The sequence below is a fragment of the Zalophus californianus genome, chromosome X, assembly GCF_009762305.2.
Source record: "Zalophus californianus isolate mZalCal1 chromosome X, mZalCal1.pri.v2, whole genome shotgun sequence".
NCBI lineage: Eukaryota > Metazoa > Chordata > Mammalia > Carnivora > Otariidae > Zalophus > Zalophus californianus.
In genome coordinates this window covers 63,346,601-63,366,316 of record NC_045612.1, presented here as the reverse complement: position 1 = coordinate 63,366,316, position 19,716 = coordinate 63,346,601, and the positions used below count along the sequence as shown (strand labels likewise).

The window sequence follows — 19,716 nt, the reverse complement described above, 5'->3', positions numbered from 1 at the left end:
AAGAGACACGTGAAAAAATGCTCCACATCACTCGGCATCAGGGAAACAAATCAAAACCACAATGAGATACCACCTCACACCAATCAGAATGGCTAAAATTAACATGTCAGGAAATAACATATGTTGGTGAGGATGTGCAGAAAGGGGAACTCTCTTACACTGTTGGTGGGAATGCAAGCTCATGCAGTCACTCTGGAAAACAGTATGGAGGTTCCTCAAAAAGTTGAAAATAGAGCTACCCTATGACCCAGCAACTATACTACTGGGTATTTACCTCAATGATACAAATTAGTGATATGAAGGTGCACCTGTACCCCAATGTTTATAGCAGCAATATCCATAATAGCCAAACTATGGAAAGAGCCCAGATGCCCAACAAAAGAAGAATGGATAAAGAAGATGGTGTGTGTGTGTGTGTGTGTGTGTGTGTGTGTGTGTGTGTGTGTGTGTGTGTAATGGAATAGTAATAGCTAACAAAAAAAAAAGAAATCTTGTCATTTGCAAGGACATGGATGGAATTAGAGGGTATTATGCTAAGCGAAATAAGTCAATCAGAGAAAGATAATTATTATATGATCTCACTGATATGTGGAATTTGAGAAACAAAACAGAGGATCATAGGGGAAGAGAGGAAAAAATAAAACAAGAGGAAACCAGAGAGGGAGACAAACCATAAAAGAGTCTTAATCACAGGAAACAAACTGAGGGTTGCTGGAGGGGACGGGGGTAGAGGGATGGGGTAACTGGGTGATGGACATTATGGAGGGCATGTAATGTAATGAACACTCCGTATTATATAAGACTGATAAATCACAGACCTGTAACTCTGAAACCAGTAACACATTATATGTTAATTAATTGGATTAAAATAAAAATTAAAAGAAATTATCCATTTCTTCTAGGTTATCCAATTTGTAGACATATAATGGTTTATATACTCTTTTATGATCCCTTGTGTTTTTGTGGTATCAACTGGAACTTCTTTTTCTGATTATCAATTTGGGTCCATTCTTATTTTTTTCTTGATGAATATAGCTAAACATCTGTCAACTTTATTATTTCAAAGAACCAGCTCTTATTTTCATTGATATTTTCTACTGTCATTTAGTTTCTATTTCATTTATTTCTTCTCTGATCTTTATTTCCTTCCTTCTAGTATCTTTGGTCTTTGTTTTTCTTTTTTTAGTGCCTTTATGTGTAGAGTAAGATTATTTATTTCTGATTTCTCTTGTTTTTTATATATGCCTGTATTGCTGTTAAATTTAACTCTTAAAACTGCTTTTGCTGTATCATACATGTTTTGGACTGTTATATTTCCATTTTTATTTGTCTTCAGGCACACATTGTCTTCTCCTTTGATCTCTTAATCAATCCATTGGTTGTTCAGTATTATCTTGTTTAATCTGCACATATATGTGATTTCCCACCAGTTTTCCTTCTATAACTGATTTCTATTTTTATAGCATTGTGATCAGAAAAGATGGTTGATATGATTTCAGTCTTTCTAAATTACTGACACTTGTTTTTTGGTCTAAATATGATCTATCCTAGACAATGTTTCATGTGTATTCTGGTACTTTTAAATGGAACATTTTTAATGTATCTATTAAGTCCATCTGGTCTAATGTGTCCTTTAAGGCCAATCTTTCCTTATTTTTTTTTTTTTGTCCTGGAAAATATATCCAATGATGTCAGTTGGATATTAAAGTGCCCTACTATTATTTTATTGCTTTCAAATTCTCCCTTAAAGTCTGTTAATTTTTGCTTTGTATATTTAGGTGCTCCTATGCTGAGTGTTTAAATATTTACAAATACTATATGCTCATGTTGCAATGATGTCTTTATCATTTGGTAATAACCTACTATACCTTTCATAACCATCTTTCTTTGAGAGTTTATTTTGTCTGGTATATGCACAGTTTCACAAGTGTTCCTTATTTTTTTTTTCTCCTTAAAAGCTTTCATTTTTTAAACTTTTTGTTTAAATCCAGTTAGTTAACATTCAGGGTTATACTGGTATCAGGTGTGCAATACGATGATCAGCACATCCATACAACACTCTGTGCTCATCACAAGTACACTTCATAATCCCCATCAAGTTAACCCATCCCACACCCACTACCCCTCTGATAACCATCAGTTTGTTCTCTATTGTTAAGAGTCTGTTTCTACATTTGCCTCTCTCTCTTTCTCTTTTTTCCCTTTGCTGGTTTGTTTTGCTTCTTAAATTCCACATGTGAGTGAAGTCATAAGGTATTTGTCATTTTCTGACTTTCTTCACTTAGCATAATACTATGCAGTTCCAGCCTCATCATTGCAAATGGCAAGATTTCAATATTTTTTATGACTAATACTCCAGAATGTGTGTGTGTGTATGTTCTTTATCCATTCATCCATCCATGAGCACATCTTTATCCATTCATCAGTCAATGGACATCTAATTTACCCATTCATCAGTCGATGGACACTTGGGCTGTTCTCATAGTTTGGCTATTATAGATAATGCTGCTATAAACACTGGAATGTATGTATCCCTTTAAATTCGTATTTTTGTATTTTTTGGGTAAATACCAAGCGGTGCAATTGCCGGATCATGGGGTAGTTCAATTTTTAACTTTTTGAGGATCCTCCATACAGTTTTCCAGAGTAGCTGCACCAGTTTCCATTCCCACCATCAGGGCAAGAGGGCTCCCCTTTCTTCACATCCTCACTAACACCTGTTGTTTCTTGTGTTGCTGATTTTAGCCATTCTGTCAGGTGTGAGGTGATATCTCATTGTAGTTTAATTTTGTATTTCCTTGATGATCAGTGATGTTGAGCATCTTTTCATATGTCTGTAGGCCATTTGCATGTCTATTTGGAAAAATGTCTATTCATGTTTTCTGTCCATTTTTTAATTGCATTATTTGTCTTCTGGGGGTTGAGTTTTTTTTTTTTAAGATTTTATTTAAGGGGTGTCTGGGTGGCTCAGTCAGTTAAGCATCTGCCCTCAGCTCAGGTCATGATCCCTGGGTCCTGGGATCAAGCCCAGCGTCAGGCTCCCTGCTCAGAGGGAGCCTCCTTCTCCCTCTTCCTCTGCCCTTCCCCCCCAACTCATGGTCTCTTTTTTTTTTTTTTTGAGAGAGAGAGAGAGGGAGAGAGTGCGAGTGGGGGGAGGGGCAGAGGGAGAGAGAGAATCTCAAGCAGTCTCCATAGTGAGCAGAGTCTGATGCGGGGTTTGATCCAATACCCTGAGACCATGACCTGAGCCGAAATCAAGAGTTGGACATATAACCGACTGAGCCACCCAGGTGGCCCTGGGGTTTGAGTTTTATAATTTCTTTATATATTTTGGACACTGAACCCTTAATAGATGTATCATTTGCATATATCTTCTCCCATTCCATAGGTTGCTTTTTAGTTTGTTGACTGTTTCCTTCTATATACAGTAGCTTTTAATATTGATGAAGTCCCAAAAGGCTATTTTTGCTTTGGTTTCATTTGCCTCAGGACATATCTACTAAGAAGTTGCTACAACCAGTGTCAAAGAGGTTAATGCCCATGTAATACTCTAGGATTTTTATGGTTTCAGGTCTTGCATTTGGGTCTTTAATCCATTTTGAATTTATTTTTGTGTGTGGTTTAAGAAAGTGGTTCAACTGCATTCTTTTGCAGGTTGCTGTCCAGTTTTCCCAACACCATTTGTTGAACAGACTGTCTTTTTCCCATTGAATATTCTTCCCTGCTTTGTTAAAGAGTAATTCACCATATATCTGTGGTTCATTTCTGGGTTATGTATTCTGTTCCACTGATCTATGTGTCTATTTTTGTACCAGTACCATACTGTCTTATGACTACAGCTTTGTAATATAGCTTGAAGTCCGGAACTGTGATACTTCCAGATTTGCTTTTCTTTTTCAAGATTGCTTGCACTATTCAGGATCTTTGCAGTTCCATACAAATTTTAGGACTGTTTGTTGTAGTTCTGTGAAAAAGACTGTTGGTATTTTGATAGGTATCATATGAAATGTGTACATTGCTTTGGGTAGTATGGACATTTTTTTAAAGATTTTATTTATTTGAGAGAGAGAATGAGAGAGAGAGAGAGAGAGAGTACATGAGAGGGGGGAGGGTCAGAGGGAGAAGCAGACTCCCTGCTGAGCAGGGAACCTGATGCAGGACTTGATCCCAGGACTCCAGGATCATGACCTGAGCCGAAGGCAGTCGCTTAACCAACTGAGCCACCCAGGCACCCTGGGTAGTATAGACATTTTAACAGTATTTGTTCTACTGATCCATGAGCATGGGATGTCTTTCTATTTCTTTGTGTCATCTTCAATATCTGTCATCGGTGTTTTATAGTTAAGAGAGTAAAGCCTTCCACCTATTTAGTCAGGATTATTCCTAGGTATATTATTTCTGATGCAATTGAAAATGGAACTGATTTCTTAATTTTTCTTTCTGCTGCTTCAGTATTGGTGTATAGAAATGGAACAGATTTCTGTACATTGATTTTGGATCTTACAACTTCACTGAATTTATCAGTTTTATCAGTATTTTGGTAGAGTCTACTGGGTTTTCTATATAGAATATCACATCATCTAGAAATAGTGAAAGTTTGACTTTTTCCTTGCCGATCTGGATGCCTTTTATTTCTTCTTGTTATCTGATTTCTGTGGTTAGGACTTGCAGTACTATGTTAAATAACAGTGGTGAGAGTGGACATTCCTATCTTATTGCTGAGTGTAGAGGAAAAGCTCTCTGTTGTTCCCCATTAAAGATGATGTTAGCTGTGGGTTTTTCAGATAAAGCCTTTATGATGTTGAAGTATGTTCCCTCTAAACCTACTTAGTTGAGGGTTTTTATCATGAATGGATGCTATACTTTGTCAAATGCTTTTCCTGCATCTATTGAAAGGATCATATGTTTCTTATCCTTTCCTTTATATGGTATATCACATTGATTGATTTATGAATATTGAACCACCCTTATAACCCAGTAATAAATCCCATTTGATCATGGTGAATGATTTTCTCAATATACTGTTGGATTTGGATTACTAATATTTTATTAAGAATGTTTACATCCATAATCATCAGAGATATTGGCCTACAGTTCTCCTTTTTAGTGGAGTCTTTATCAGATTTTGGTTCAGGGTAATGCTGGCCTCACAATGAATTTGAAAGTATTCTGTCCTTTTCTACCTTTTGGAATAGTTTGAGAAGAATAGATATTAATTCTTCTTTACATGTATGTTAGAATTTGCCTGTGAAGCCATCTAGTTCTGGACTTTTGTTTATTGGGAGTTTTGTGGATGCAATAAAAGTGGTCATAAGAGGGAAGTTTACACCAATAAAGGCCTACCTCAAGAAGCAAGAAAAATCTCAAATAAACAACCTAAACTTAAACCTGAAGGAGTTAGGGAAAGAACAACAAACAAAGCCTAAAGCCAGCGGAAAGAAACAAATAATAAAGATTAGAACATAAAACAATGAGACAGAAACGAAAAAAACAATAGAACAGATCAATGAAACCAGGAGCTGCTTCTTTGAAAAAATTAAATTGATAAATCTCTATTCAGATTTATCAAAAAGAGAAAGAACCCAAATAAATAAAATCACAAATGAAAAAGGGTAAATAACAACCAACACCACAGAAATACAAACAATTATAGGAGTATCTCAGGAAAAACTATGTGACAACACATTGGACAATCTGGAAGAAATGAATTAATTCCTACAAACATAAACTACCAAAAACTGAAACAGAAATAAATAGAAAATTTGAAGATACCAATAACCAGCAAAGAAATTAGTAATCACAAACTCCCAACATGCAAAAGACCAGTGTTCTTTTCATTTCCATTTGCACTGAATGTCTTTTCCTATAGTTTCACTTTGTTTCTTTGTGTTCTTAGATCTGAAATGAGCATGCAGGCAACATATTAATGAGTCTTGCTTTCTTTTTTTTAAATCCATTCATCTACTCTGTCTTTGATTGGAGAATTTAGTTCCTTTAACTTTATACTAATTATAGATAGGAATGTACTTATCGACAATTATTGAGTATTTTCTGGCTGTTTTTTTAGTTCCTCTATGTTCATTTCCTTTTTTTTTATTTTTTGCACTCTTACTTGTGGTTTGGTTATTTTCTTTAGTATTATATTTAATTCATTTCTCATTTTGTGTTCTACTATAGATTTCTGCTTTGTATTAAATGAGTTTCACTTTTAACATTCTATATATATCACTCTATTTTAAAGTGATAGCAACTGATGTATGAATGCATTCTAAAACTATACATCTTTATCACCCCTAATGTGTTATTTTTATGTTGATTTTATTTTACTTACTTACTTATTTTTATTTTGTATTGATGTTGATTTTAACTCTGTTCATTTTCATGCCTGCCAGGGAAGATGGCAGAGTAAGAGGACCTGAGCTCACCCTATACCACTAGATATCATCTATATCCAAACCAATAAACTGGAGAGTAATCTGAACACTGTCAGAACAAACTCAACAACTAAATATAGAGAAAAAGCTGCATCTGAAAGTTAGGAAAGTCAGAAAGGCAGAAGGAGGCTGCTGGCAGAAGGGAGGGAGCTGTGTGCATGGAGAGGGCAGAGAAACAGGCCTTCACATCAAGGAACTCACACTGAGAAGACTAATCCCCATAACGTTGGACATTGAAAACCAGAGGGACTGAATTCTGTGAGTCTGTATAATCAGTGGGACTTGGAGCCTGAAGCTTTAAAAGTCAGCTGACTCAGCACTGGACCAGCCATGAGGGTGAGTGATAGCTGGGCCACAGCCCTTAAAGAGACAACAGCCCGCATGAAGAGGCAACATAAAAACAGTAGTTTACACAATGCTGGAGAGCAAACAGAAGACAGATCTGTTCCTATTGATTTCAGAGCATGTTGGGGGACTTCAAAAATGAAGGACCTGGCAGGCAAGATTTTCATCCCCACCCCTCAGCATAAATACATAGTTATCTGCAGCTGCACAGACACTTGCTATCTAACCTACTGGCAGTAGGCCGCCTCCACGAGTTCTCCTGAGCACTCAACCACTCCAAGTCTGCTGTCCTGTGACCATGGGCTCAGGGCAAATTTTGTTAAAGCCATGCACTCCTCCCACTCACCAGTGCATAGGTACCCCCATGCACTGAGCCCAGCCACCTCACAGCACACAGCTACCTTGCCACACTGAGCCATTATGACCGTGCGATGACCAGCTGCTGGGTGCACAGCTGCTGCTGCAGGCCACGCCTTGCCACATGCCCCAAGCCACTATCGTGCACCAGGCCCAACCATACCTAGGCATTATGATGTATAGCACCCAGCCTCCCACCCCAGGCCAACCCAGCAAACAGTCTTCAGCCAATGCAGTGCTTTTGTGGATGCAGCATAGGACTAGTGGCCCAGTATAAATGTTGCTAATACTGCTACCCTACTCCCAAGTATCTGGGTGGGCATGACCCTTAGAGCTAGCCTGCCTGGATCCCACTAACAATACAGAGAGCAAGTACAGCCCACAACAGGCAGAGAGTCAGTGCAGACAACTGCATTGGAAGGAAAAGTGACTCAGACACAACAGTAGAGCACAAGCAAAACATACACACACACACACACACACACACACACACACACACACACACACACACACACACAGGATACGCTCCCAAAGTGCAAGATTCAGGCAAACATGAGATAGTGCACTGAAGGGCACTCCAGGACCTCTTGTTTATAAAGGTACTGCTTTGAAGAGCAGAAGACACAGCTGACTATATTAACACACAAGAGGGAGGCAAAATGGGAGAAATTTATCCCAAACAATAGAAAAAGGCCATGGCTAGAGATCTAAGTGAAACTGATATAAGTAACATGCCTAATAGAGAATTTAAAGCATTGATCATAAGAACACTCACTGAACTTAAGAAAGGAGTGGAAGACATGAGTGAGACCTTAACACACAGATAAAGAATAACATAGCAAAGATAAAGGGGTCAATAAACGAAATGAGAAATATGTTTTATGGAATGAAGAGAACAATGGCAGAAGCAGAGGAACAAATTAGTGATCTAGAAGACAGAGTAATGAAAAGTACTCAAGTTGAACAAAAAAAGAGATGAAAGAATTATGCCAAATGAGAATAGACTTTGGGAACTCAGTGACTCCATCAAATTTAATAACATTCGGGGCGCCTGGGTGGCTCAGTTGGTTAAGCGACTGCCTTCGGCTCAGGTCATGATCCTGGAGTCCCAGGATCGAGTCTCCCATCAGGCTCCCTGCTCAGCAGGGAGTCTGCTTCTCCCTCTGACCCTCTTCCCTCTCGTGCTCTCTATTTCTCATTCTCTCTCTCTCAAATAAATAAATAAAATCTTAAAAAAACACAAATTTAATAACATTCGTATTATAGAAGTCCCAGAAGAACAAGAGAGAGAAAAGGAGGCAGAGAATTTATGTGAAGAAATAATATCTGAAAACTTCCTTAATCTCGAAAAAGAAACAGATATACAGATCCAGGAAGCACAGAAAATCCCATAAAATCAACAAAAACAGGCCAACACCAACACATATTGTAATTAAATATGCAAAATATAGTGATATAGACAAAATCTTAAAAGCAGCAAGACAAAAGAAGACAGTAACTTAAAATGGAAAATCAATTAGCAGGAGACTTTTAAATGGAAACTTTGCAAGCCAGAAGGGAGTGAGATAATATATCAAAGTGCTGAATGGGAAAAATCTGCAGCCCAGAATAGTTTATCCAACAAGGCTATGATTCAGAATAGAAGGAGACATAAAGAGTTTCCAGACAAACAAAAAACCTAAAGGAATTCATGACAACTAAACCAGCCCTGCTACAAATATTTAAGGGGATTCTTTTGAGTGGAAAGGAAAAACAAAAAGTGACAGTAGAAGGTAGGAAACACAAAAGCAGTAAAAATGAATATTTCTGTAAAAAAATTGGTCAATGATCTCACAAAACAGAAGGAGATAAATTATAACAACATATACAATAAGCATGGGGATTACAGCAGTAAGGAATGGATTCAAACTTAACCATCAACTTAATATAGACTCCTATATACAGAAGACATTATATCTAAAACTAATGGTAACCATATACCAAGAACCACCAATAAATATGCAAAAAATAAAGGGAATGAAATCCAAACACATCAGTAATGAAAATCAGGAAAACATGAAAGAGAGAAAAACAAGAAAGGATTAGAGAAAATCTTCAGAAACAACTACAAAACAAATAACAAAATGACAATAAACACAAATCTATCAATATTACATTGAATGTAAATGGCCTAAAAGCTCTATTCAAATATAAAGGGTGATGCAATGGGTACAAAACAAGGCCCATATATATGCTATCTACAGGAGAATGATTTTAGACCTAAAGAAACCTGCAGATTGAAAGTGAGGGGATAGAGAAACATCAGGCAAGTGGTAGCCAAAAGAAAGCTGCACTAGCAATGCTTATATCCGAAAAAATAGACATTAAAAAAAGACTAACAGGGGCGCCTGGGGGGGCGGTTCAGTTGGTTAAGCAACTGCCTGTGGCTCAGGTCATGATCTCAGGGTCCTGGGATCGAGCCCTGTGTCAGGCTCCCTGCTAAGCAGGGAGCCTGCTTCTCCCTCTCCCTCTGCAGCTCCCCCTGCTTGTGCTCTCTTGCTCTCTGTCAAATAAATAAAAATAAAATCTTAAAATTAATAAATAAATAAAGAGTAACAAGAGATAAAGAAGGACACTATATAATAATAAAGGGGAATATCCAACAAGAAGATATAACAACTGTAAATATTTATGCACCTAACATAGCTGCACACAAATATATAAAACAGTTAATAACAAACATGAAGGAACTAATTGACAATAATACAATTACAGTACAGGATTTTATCACCCTACTTATATGAATGGACAGATTATCTGAAGAGAAAAGCAACAAGGAAACAATGGCTTTGACTGACACACTAGAACACATGAATTTAACAGATATATTCAGAACATTCTATCCTAAAACAGCAAAATACACATGCTTTTCAAGTGTACATGGAACATTATCCAGAATAGATCATGTATTACCCCATAAAACATCCTCAACAAAATAAAGAATATTGAAGTCATACCATGCATCTTTTCTGACCAGAACACTATGAAACTAGAAGTCAACCACAAGAAAAAATCTGGAAAGAGCACAATAAATGGAGATTAAATAACATGTTACTCAACAATGATAGGTCAACCAGGCAACAAAAGAAGAGATTAAAAAATACATGGGAGCAAATAAAAATGAAAACACAACAGTCCAAAACCCTTGATGCAGCACAGGTGGTTGTAAAAGGGAAGTTTATGGTGACACAGGCCTTCTTGAAGAAGCAAGAGAAACCCCAAATAAACAACCTAACATTACACCTAAAGGAGCTAGAAAAAGAAGGACAAACTATATGTAAAGCCAGCAGAAGGAAGAAAATAAAAAGATAGAGCAGAAATAAATGATATAGAAACTTAAAAAAAAAACAAATCAATGAAACCAGGAGTTTGGTTCCTTGAAAAAATTAATAAAACTGATAAACTTCTAGCCAGACTTGTCAAGAAAAAAAGAGAAAGGACTCAAATAAATAAAATCCCACATGAGAGAGGAGAAATAACCAATACCACAGAAATACAAACAATTATAAGAGAATATAATGAAAAATTATATGCCACCATATTGGACAACATGTAAGAAATGGATAAATTCTATAAAATATTAACTATCAAAACTGAAACAGGCAGAAACATAAAATTTGAACAGACTCATAACCAGCAAAGAAAATGAATCAGTAATCAAAAAACTCATAACCACAAAAGTCTAGGACCAGAGGGCTTCAAAGGTGAATTCTACCAAATATTTAAAGAAGAGTTAATACCTTTTCTTCTCAAACAATTCCAAAAAATAGAAAAGGAAGGAAAACTTCCAAATTCATTCTATGAAGCCATCATTACCCTGATAACAAAACCAGATAAAAGACACCACTAAAAACAAACAACAGGCTAATATCCCTGATGAACAGAGATGCAGAAATATTTACCAAAATACTAGTAAACGAAATTCGACAATACATTAAGAAAATCATTTGACAAGATCAAGTGGGATTTATTCTTGGGTTGGAAGGGTGGTTCAATATTTGCAAATCAATCAACGCGATACATCACATCAATAAAAGAAAAAATAATAAACATATGATCCATTCAATAGATGCAGAAAAAGCATTTGACAAAGTACAGCATCCATTCATGATAAAAACCCTCAACTAAGTAGGTTTAGAGGGACCGTACCTCAACATGATAAAGATCATATATGAAAAACCCACAGCTAACAACATCTTCAATGGGGAACAATGGAGAGCTTTTCCTCCACACCCAGGAACAAGATAGGGATGTCCATTCTCACCATTTTTATTTAACATAGTACTGGAAAGTCCTAACCATAGCAATCAGACAACACAAAGAAATAAAAGGCATCCAAATCGGCAAGAAGAAAACAAATTTTCACTACTTCCAGATGTCATGATACTCTATATAGAAATCCAAAAGATACCACCAAAACACTGCTAAAACTGATAAATAAATTTAGTTAAGCCGCAGGGTACAAAATCAACATACAGAAATCTGTTGCATTTCTATACAGTAATGATAAAGCAGTGGAAAGAGAAATTAAGGAATCAATCCAACTTATAATTGCACAAAAAATAATAAGATACATAGGAATAAACCTAACCAAAGAACTAAATGACCTGGACTCTGAAAACTATAAAACACTGATGAAAGAAACTCGGGGTCATAGAAATGGAATGATATTCCATGTTCATGGATCAGAAAAACAAATATTGTTAAAATGTCTATTCTACCCAAAGTAATCTACACATTTAATGCAATCCCTAACAAAATACCACAAGAATTTTTCACAGAGCTAGAACAAACAATCCAAAAATTTGTAGGACACCACAAAAAACCTCAAATAACTAATGCAATCCTGAAAAAGAAAAGCAAAGCTGGAGGCATCACAATTCTGGACTTCACATTATACTACAAAGCTATAGTGAGCAGAACAGTATGGTACTAGTACAAAAATGGAAACATAGATCAATGGAAAAGAATAGGAAACCCAGAAATAAACCCATAAATATATGGTCAATTAATCTTTAAAAAGCAGGAAAGAATATCTAACAGAAAAAAGACAAGTCTCTTCAACAAATGCTGTTGGGAAAACTGGACAGCAACACGCAAAAGAATGCAACTGGACTACTTTCTTACACCACACACAAATAAATTCAAAATGGATTAAAGACCTAAATGTGAGACAGGAAACCATCAAAATCCTAGAAAAGAACACAGGTAGTAACCTCTTTGACATCAGTCATAGCAACTTCTTTCTAGATATATCTCCTGAGGCAGGGGAAACAAAAGCAAAAATAAACTATTGAGACTACATCAAATAAAAAGTGTCTGCACAATGAAGGAAACAATCAACAAAACTAAAAGGCAACCTAAGCAATGGGAGAAGATATTTGCAAAGGACATATCTGATAAAAGGTTAGTATCCAAAATACATTAGGAACTTATAAAACTCAACACCCAGAAACCAAATAATCCAGTTAAAAAATGGAGAGAAGACATAAACAGTTTTCCAAAAAAGACATACCGATGGCCCACAGACACGTGAAAAGATGTTCATCATCACTTACTATCTGGGAAATTCACATCAAAACTATGATGAGATATCACCTTATACCTGCTAGAATGGCTAAAATCAACAACACAAGAAACAACAGGTGTTGGTGAAGATGTGAAGGAAGGGGAACCCTCTTGCAATGTTGGTAGGAATGCAAACTGGGTGCAGCCACTCTGGAAAACAGTATGGTGGTTCCTCAAAAAGTTAAAAATTGAACTACCCTATGATCCAGCAATTGCACTACTGGGTAATTACCCAAAGAATACAAAAACACTAATCAGAGGGATACAGCAATCCCATTTTTATAGCAGCATTTTTTACAATAGCCAAGATATGGTAGCAACCCACGGGTTCCTTAATTGATGAATGGATAAAGAATACGTACAATGGAATATTATTTAGTTTTTATAAAAAATGAAATCTTGCCATTTGCAATGACATGGATGGAGCTACAGAGTATAATGCTAAGTGAAATGTCAGTCAGAGAAAGACAAATGCCATATGATTTCATGCACCTGTGGAATTTAAGAAGCAAAAGAAAGGAGCAAAGGGAAAGAGAGAGACAAATTAAGAAACAGACTCTTACTTATAGAGAAGAAATTGATGGTTACCAGAGGAGTTTTGGGGGAATGGGTTAAATAGGTGATTGGGATTAAAGAGTATACTTTTCGTGATAAGCACCAGGTTATGTATGGAATTGTTAAATCACTATATTGTACAGCTGAAACTAATATAACACTGTTAAGTAACTGAAATTTAAAGCTAAAAAAAAGAATTAAAAAATATATCTTTTCATTTTGTGTATACCTGTACTAATTATTATACAATTTTATCAATTTTTTTGTTTTAAACTTTATATTAGCTTTATATGTGTTTAATCCCCTATCTTTAATATATGTTTTTTCTTTTTCAGTGAGATATTTTACTTTCATACAATTTCTTATTACTAGTTAATCCCTTTTCTTTTCAGCTGAAATTTATCTCTAACATTTCTTATAAGACAGTTTTAATGGTGACAAATTCACTTAGTTTTTGCTTGTCTGGAAAACTAACTCTCCTTAAATTCTGAATGATATTACCAGGTAGAATTCTTGGTTGATGTTTTCTTTTTTTTTCCCCTTTCAGCACCTTCAATATACCATGCCATACCATGCCACTCCCTTCTGGCCTACAAAATGTCGATTGAAAAATCAGCTGATGGGCTTATGGGGGTCCCATTTAATGCAAGAAGTTGTTTTTCTCTGGCTGCTTTTAAGATTCTCTTTAATTTTTAAAATTTTAATTTGAATATTCTTTGATGTGGATCTCTGTTTTTTCTTATTTGGAACTCTGTGAGCTTCCTAGAACTGATTATCTGTTTCCTTCCATAGGTTAGGGAAATTTTCAGCCATTATTTCTTGAAATAAGTTTTTTACTTTTATTTCCTCTGTCTTCATTTGGTACTCCTATAATGCAGATGTTATTCTGCTAGACGTTGTCCCATATGTCCCTTAAACTATCTTAATTTTTCTATTTTTTTCCCTTTTCCTATTCTCAGTTACTTCTGGTGTCTTGTCTCCCAGGTTGCTCATCTGTTCATTTTGTCTGGTCTGCCCCTGAACCCCACTAGGTATATTTACCACTTCACCTATTGTATTCTTCAGCTTTGTGACTTCTCTTTGTTGAAGTTTTCATTGTGTTCATCCATTCTTCTCCTGAGTTTGGTGAGCATATTTATGACCATTACTTTGAATTCTTTATCAGGTAGATTACTTATCTCCATTTCATTAAGGTCTTTTTCTGAAGTTTTTCTCTTATTCTTTTATCAGGAACATTACATGTCTCCTCATTTTGCTTGACTCCATGTTTGTTTCTATGTGTTAGGTAAAATAGCTACCTCTCCTCTTTAAAAAGTTTTTAAATTATAGTTGACAATGTTATATTAATTTCAGGTATACAACATAGTGATTTGACAAGTTTATACATTGTACTATGTTCACCACAAGTGTAGCTACCATCTGTCACCATACAACGCTATTACAGTATGATTGACTATATTCCCTATTCTGTACTTTTTACCCCTATGACTTATTCATTCCATAACTGGAAACCTGTATCTCTCATTTCCCTTCACCCATTTTGCCAATTCCCCTACTTCCCTCCCCTCTGGCAATCACAAGTTTTTTCTCTGCCTTCATGGGTCTGCTTCCGTTTTTTGTTTGTTTTAACTTTTTAGATTCCATATATAAATCTGGCCTTGCATTGGAGATAAACCTTATCAATTCAACCACGCCCTAGCTTTTGGTTGTTTCTCAGACCTCTGTGATTGTCTATAAGTAGCACAATTTGTTCTTGATAGGTCTCAGTTGTTGAGCGTATGCCAAGACCTGTCACTGTTCCGAAAGGAGGGATCTGACAGTGACTAGTTTCAGCCTAATTGTAAGACAGATTATCAGGCAGTATCTTCTTAAGATATGCAAATATATAGTCTTTGGGTCCACAATCGTAAACCCTGCTGACTTCCAGACCAGTTCCAGAGGTGTCCCCTGGACAATAGTTGCAAAAACCGTAGCTTTAGACGTGTGTATAACCTTTCTGTGAGGTATCAGCAAACTATGATGGGGTCAAATGAGGGCGCTAATATGGTGAATCCCTGCCCATGTTCCTTGAGAGCCCTTCTGTAGCCTCTGGATGTGTGACCTGTCCCCATGACAAAAAAATAGGACTTTTTCACATCAAGAATGGGGGTGTGTTTTAGTCTTCTGTTTGTGCAGTGCCCTGGGTATGGTAGCCTGCCAAAAACTGTCTCTCTAACTGCTTCAAACCCACTGGGTCCAGAAACACAATACCCCAGGCCACTAGAGCCAGGTGTTCAAGGGCTGTCCCATATGGGCTATGCATGCCCACCAGCTATGGCAGGAGAGCTGTGAATGTGGTATGGGGGTGTGGTACTCAGTCCACCTGGCTGTGGTGGGATAAGCCACAGCTGCAGTGTGCATGGGCAGGGTGCTACCACTGAAGCTAGCAGACGTAAAGACTTAAAGGAGGGGTTCCATAATAGCACCCATCTACACCAGGACCAACAAGGCAGGAGAATGCAAAAATGGTGCCCACCTCTGTCCCTGGAGAGAGTCCCAACAGGTTCTTGCCTCTCCAGCAGATGCTTTAAGATTAGCAAATGAGTCTCCTTCACATAGAGTCTAAGTGCCTTGCAAACTGTTGCTTTTGAGCTGGGTCCCATGGCGAGGGAGTTTGTGTAGGACCCTTTTAAGAGTGTATTTTTCATTCCCTACAGTTCTCCTAGAAGTAAGCCCCACTGGTTCTCATAGCCAGATGCTTTGGGGGCTCATTTCTTCAGTGTAGGTCCCAAGGACTGGGGTGCCTGATGTGGGCCATAGACACCTTGCTCCTCAAGAACAAGTTCCATATTATGAGATCACTCCCAACTGTAGGTCGCTGCTCCTGGGGTGGAGTTTTTTGAAGACTACGTCTCTACCTCTCCTACCCATCTCAATGTGGCCCTTTTATCCTTTGTTGTAGAGGCACTGGTTTAGCTAGCTTTCAGGTCCTTTTCAGAGGGAACACTCCCATATATAGCTGTAGATTTGTTGTGTTCACAGGAGGAGGTGATTTCAGGAACCTTCTATGCCACCATTTTTCAATGTGTCTTTTAAAAAGTATGTAGATTTTAAAGTAACAAACAGCTCCTATAATTAATTGAATACAGCAGGCTAAAAGAGGATTTTTATTAACTATTACTATGTTTTTTCTTTTTCTATGTAAACAGAACTTTTTTTTAAATACTACAGCCATACTAAGTCCAGAATTTCACACTGATCTTCATTACTACCGAGATACCTTACCATATAGATTTCAGCACCAATATATATTAAATTAAGGTACAGATTAGAAAAGAAATAAAACCAACTTTCCAGAGATATTAAAAAAGAAAACAACATAAGTTTCTCATTTTGCTCTTACCGTATGTGATTCTAATTCAGCAATTTTCTCAGGGATCTCAGAACCCAAATAATATATTCTAATCACATGGTCAGTGCTACCTGTTGTAATGAACATACCACCTGGAAGATTAAAAAACAAACAAGTAAACATTGTACCAAGGAATTTAAAAACACTTTGATTGCCTTCTTAGTTATATGCTACCTTATATTAATAAGAGGGCTTCCAGAAACACAGGTTATCTTCTAATCTTTAATGACATAAAATTTCAGAGAAAAATAGGTAAAATTCAAGAGAAATATTTAAAGGACAACTATACCATTCACCCAACAAAAATCCAACAACTATACACTAAATATAGGCCTTTGAATAATAAACATTAAAGGTCAGAGCCTTGAGGAATTCTTTATATTTTATGCAAAATCATAGTGCTCCAAAATTATTTATAAAATGACCTATAGCTACAAGTCTCTTTTCAGTGGCTATAATGGTGCAATGTAAAAACTCAACCACTTTTGGGATTATGAAAAAATTCTAGAGATGGATGGTGGTAATATATCTAAAACAATGTGAATATACTTAATGTCACAAAACTCACCTAAAAATGGTTATTAAAATAGTAAATTTTAGGGGCACATGGGTGGCTCAGTCAGTTGAATGTCCGACTTTTGGGTTCAGCTCAGGTCATGATCTGTGCGTCCTGAGATTGAGCCCTGTATCAGACACCATGCTCAGGAGAGAGTTTGCCTGATTCTCTCCCTCTGTCCCTTCCCCAACTCATGTGCGCGGGTACACGCTCTGTTTCAAATAAATCTTTTTTAAAAAATAGTAAATTTTATGTTATATTTTACCACAATAAAAGAAAAGGTCAACTAGCATGTGATTCTTAGCAGTAGAAAAGCACAATTTACACACTGTAAAAGTGTCTTCTATATGGAACCACAGTACATATTTTCTGAAATGTCAGGGCAGGATTTTAATGATGAACTGTGTGTGTATGGTGGGAGAGCTTTTCTTTTTACCAACCAAATTCTGATTTATATAAAAACATACTAGAAAATAAGAAGCTATTATATGTTAATTAAAGTCCACAAAGGTCCATCTATTATAGCATATGGTTCACATTTTTGGTATGTTTCTATTAACAAATATACACTGTTTTTCTCCACAAAATTATACATATCTCTTCTACAACCGGATCATTTAATATTTTGGGTACTTGAAACTTTCAATTATTACACATACCAGAACTGAAAGATGAACAAGATATCTGAACTCCAGGTCTGGATCTCTCAGTAAATTTCACTGGGCGATCTCTAAGGGAAAAGTAAGATATTTTTATTTTCCATCATGTTCATTTAACATGCAAGAATCTTTGTACACTGCTGGATATTGACAGATTTAATATCAGTACTATAAAAAACACACAACTGAAGTAGTTAAGTACTATTCCCATCATTCAGGTTAAAAATGCATTAAACCTTGCAAATATACTTTAAGATACCAGTATCATTATTATAACTTTACAAATTACCACATAACTTACTACCATTAAGAGAAGTTCAAAGTCTTCTTACCAGAATAATAAATGAAACAAATACTCTTTACAAAATTTTGTGTATAAGTTAAATAGTCTCTTCAACATTGGTTTCATAAAAATTTGATTCTAAAATCTCTAACATCTAATTGAAGTAGGTATAGATGTGTGTGTGTATATATATATATATATATATATATACACACACACACACATATATTTATATACTTAAATATGTGGACTATTAAGAATTTCTCAAGGTAATAAAGAAAAATAAACATGCTTGATTTTGCACAAAATTTCTAACCCAATTCTAAACTTACCTAAACTTCATTGTTTTTACATGCCATTGCCAGAAACAGATTGTTCCATCAGCACCAGTAGAAGTGAGGTATCTGGTTGTGCCTTTAGTTGATGGACAAAACTAAAAAAAAAATTCTAATTCAAATAGAAAGCTTTCATGTTCAAACTTATTTTAAACACAGCATGTTCTAAAATTATAATCATTTTAAAAAATAAATAAATTCAATTAAGAATTTCACTTTCAAGAAATCAGTTATTTAAATTTCCTAGATTAATGAATACCTTACAAAAATTTAAAATATCAAGATATTGTAGAAAAAAAGTCAGTCATCAAATTTAGGATAAAATGTATTAGTCTTAAAAATAACTATTTTTAGGGGTGCCTGGGTGGCTCAGTCAGTAGAGCATGCAACTCCTAATCTCAGGGTTATGAGTGTAGAGATTACTTAAAAATAAAATCTTAAAAAATAAAAAAAAAATATCTTTAAATTACTGAATATCACATATTATTATTTCATTACTTTTAATGGAGGAAAAAAATCACAAGGTGGTTACTAGTTAAACCATTAGAAATCTGCTAAATGTATGCTTATACAGCAATAATTGTGGAATTTTTATAGTTCATATGAACAGAGCATCAGAAACCAATCTAAAATCAATGCTTAGGAAATTAATATCTAAATATTTTGGCCTTAATATTTTACTTTAAATTCCAGCTTCAATGACGTATGATACAAATTTTGTTCTTTTAAAATTTAAATAATTTTCATTTGTTTTAATAGAATAAGTAAAATAGGTCAAATCTCTATATCATTGTAGAAAAAAACAGATTAAAAAATATACTTAAGTTGCCAATTTAAAGGATAACTAATACCCTGGGTGAACCATGGACAGCCTTTATCCTGTAGGATTCTCAGGCTCTGACTCAGTATTTTATACATCTCCAGAAAAGAATCAGATAAGGGAAGAGCCATTGGGCTCCTGAGGCCTGAGATACAGGAACAAGTTGAAAATCAAACGAGGGTTTCTGTATGCCATGAGTTTTAAAAATCCCAAATAGAGATAATCAACACCACTAAGATGAGTATTAAGGATCAAGATGCATAGGGTTTGAACAAATTTTGACCTCATATCTAAAGAAAGTGATCATTACAAATATTAGAAGTCATTTATCTAGTTTTCTTGATTAGAAACATATAACTTCTACAAAGACTACA

The 19,716-nt window shown here is 35.7% G+C and overlaps 1 protein-coding gene across 5 annotated transcripts in view; it reads right to left on the bottom strand.

The window, feature by feature from the left end:
• Nucleotides 1-19,716, bottom strand: part of BRWD3 (bromodomain and WD repeat domain containing 3) — a 218,259-nt gene that overhangs the window by 132,269 nt on the left and 66,274 nt on the right. For all 5 annotated transcript variants that reach the window (XM_027608730.2, XM_027608726.2, XM_027608729.1 and 2 more), the window contains 3 exons: nt 18,520-18,620; nt 17,905-17,975; nt 16,681-16,781 (listed from right to left, as the gene is read on the bottom strand). In XM_027608730.2, coding sequence (XP_027464531.1) covers nt 16,681-16,781; nt 17,905-17,975; nt 18,520-18,620 — 273 coding nt within the window. The remainder of the gene's footprint in view (nt 1-16,680; nt 16,782-17,904; nt 17,976-18,519; nt 18,621-19,716) is intronic.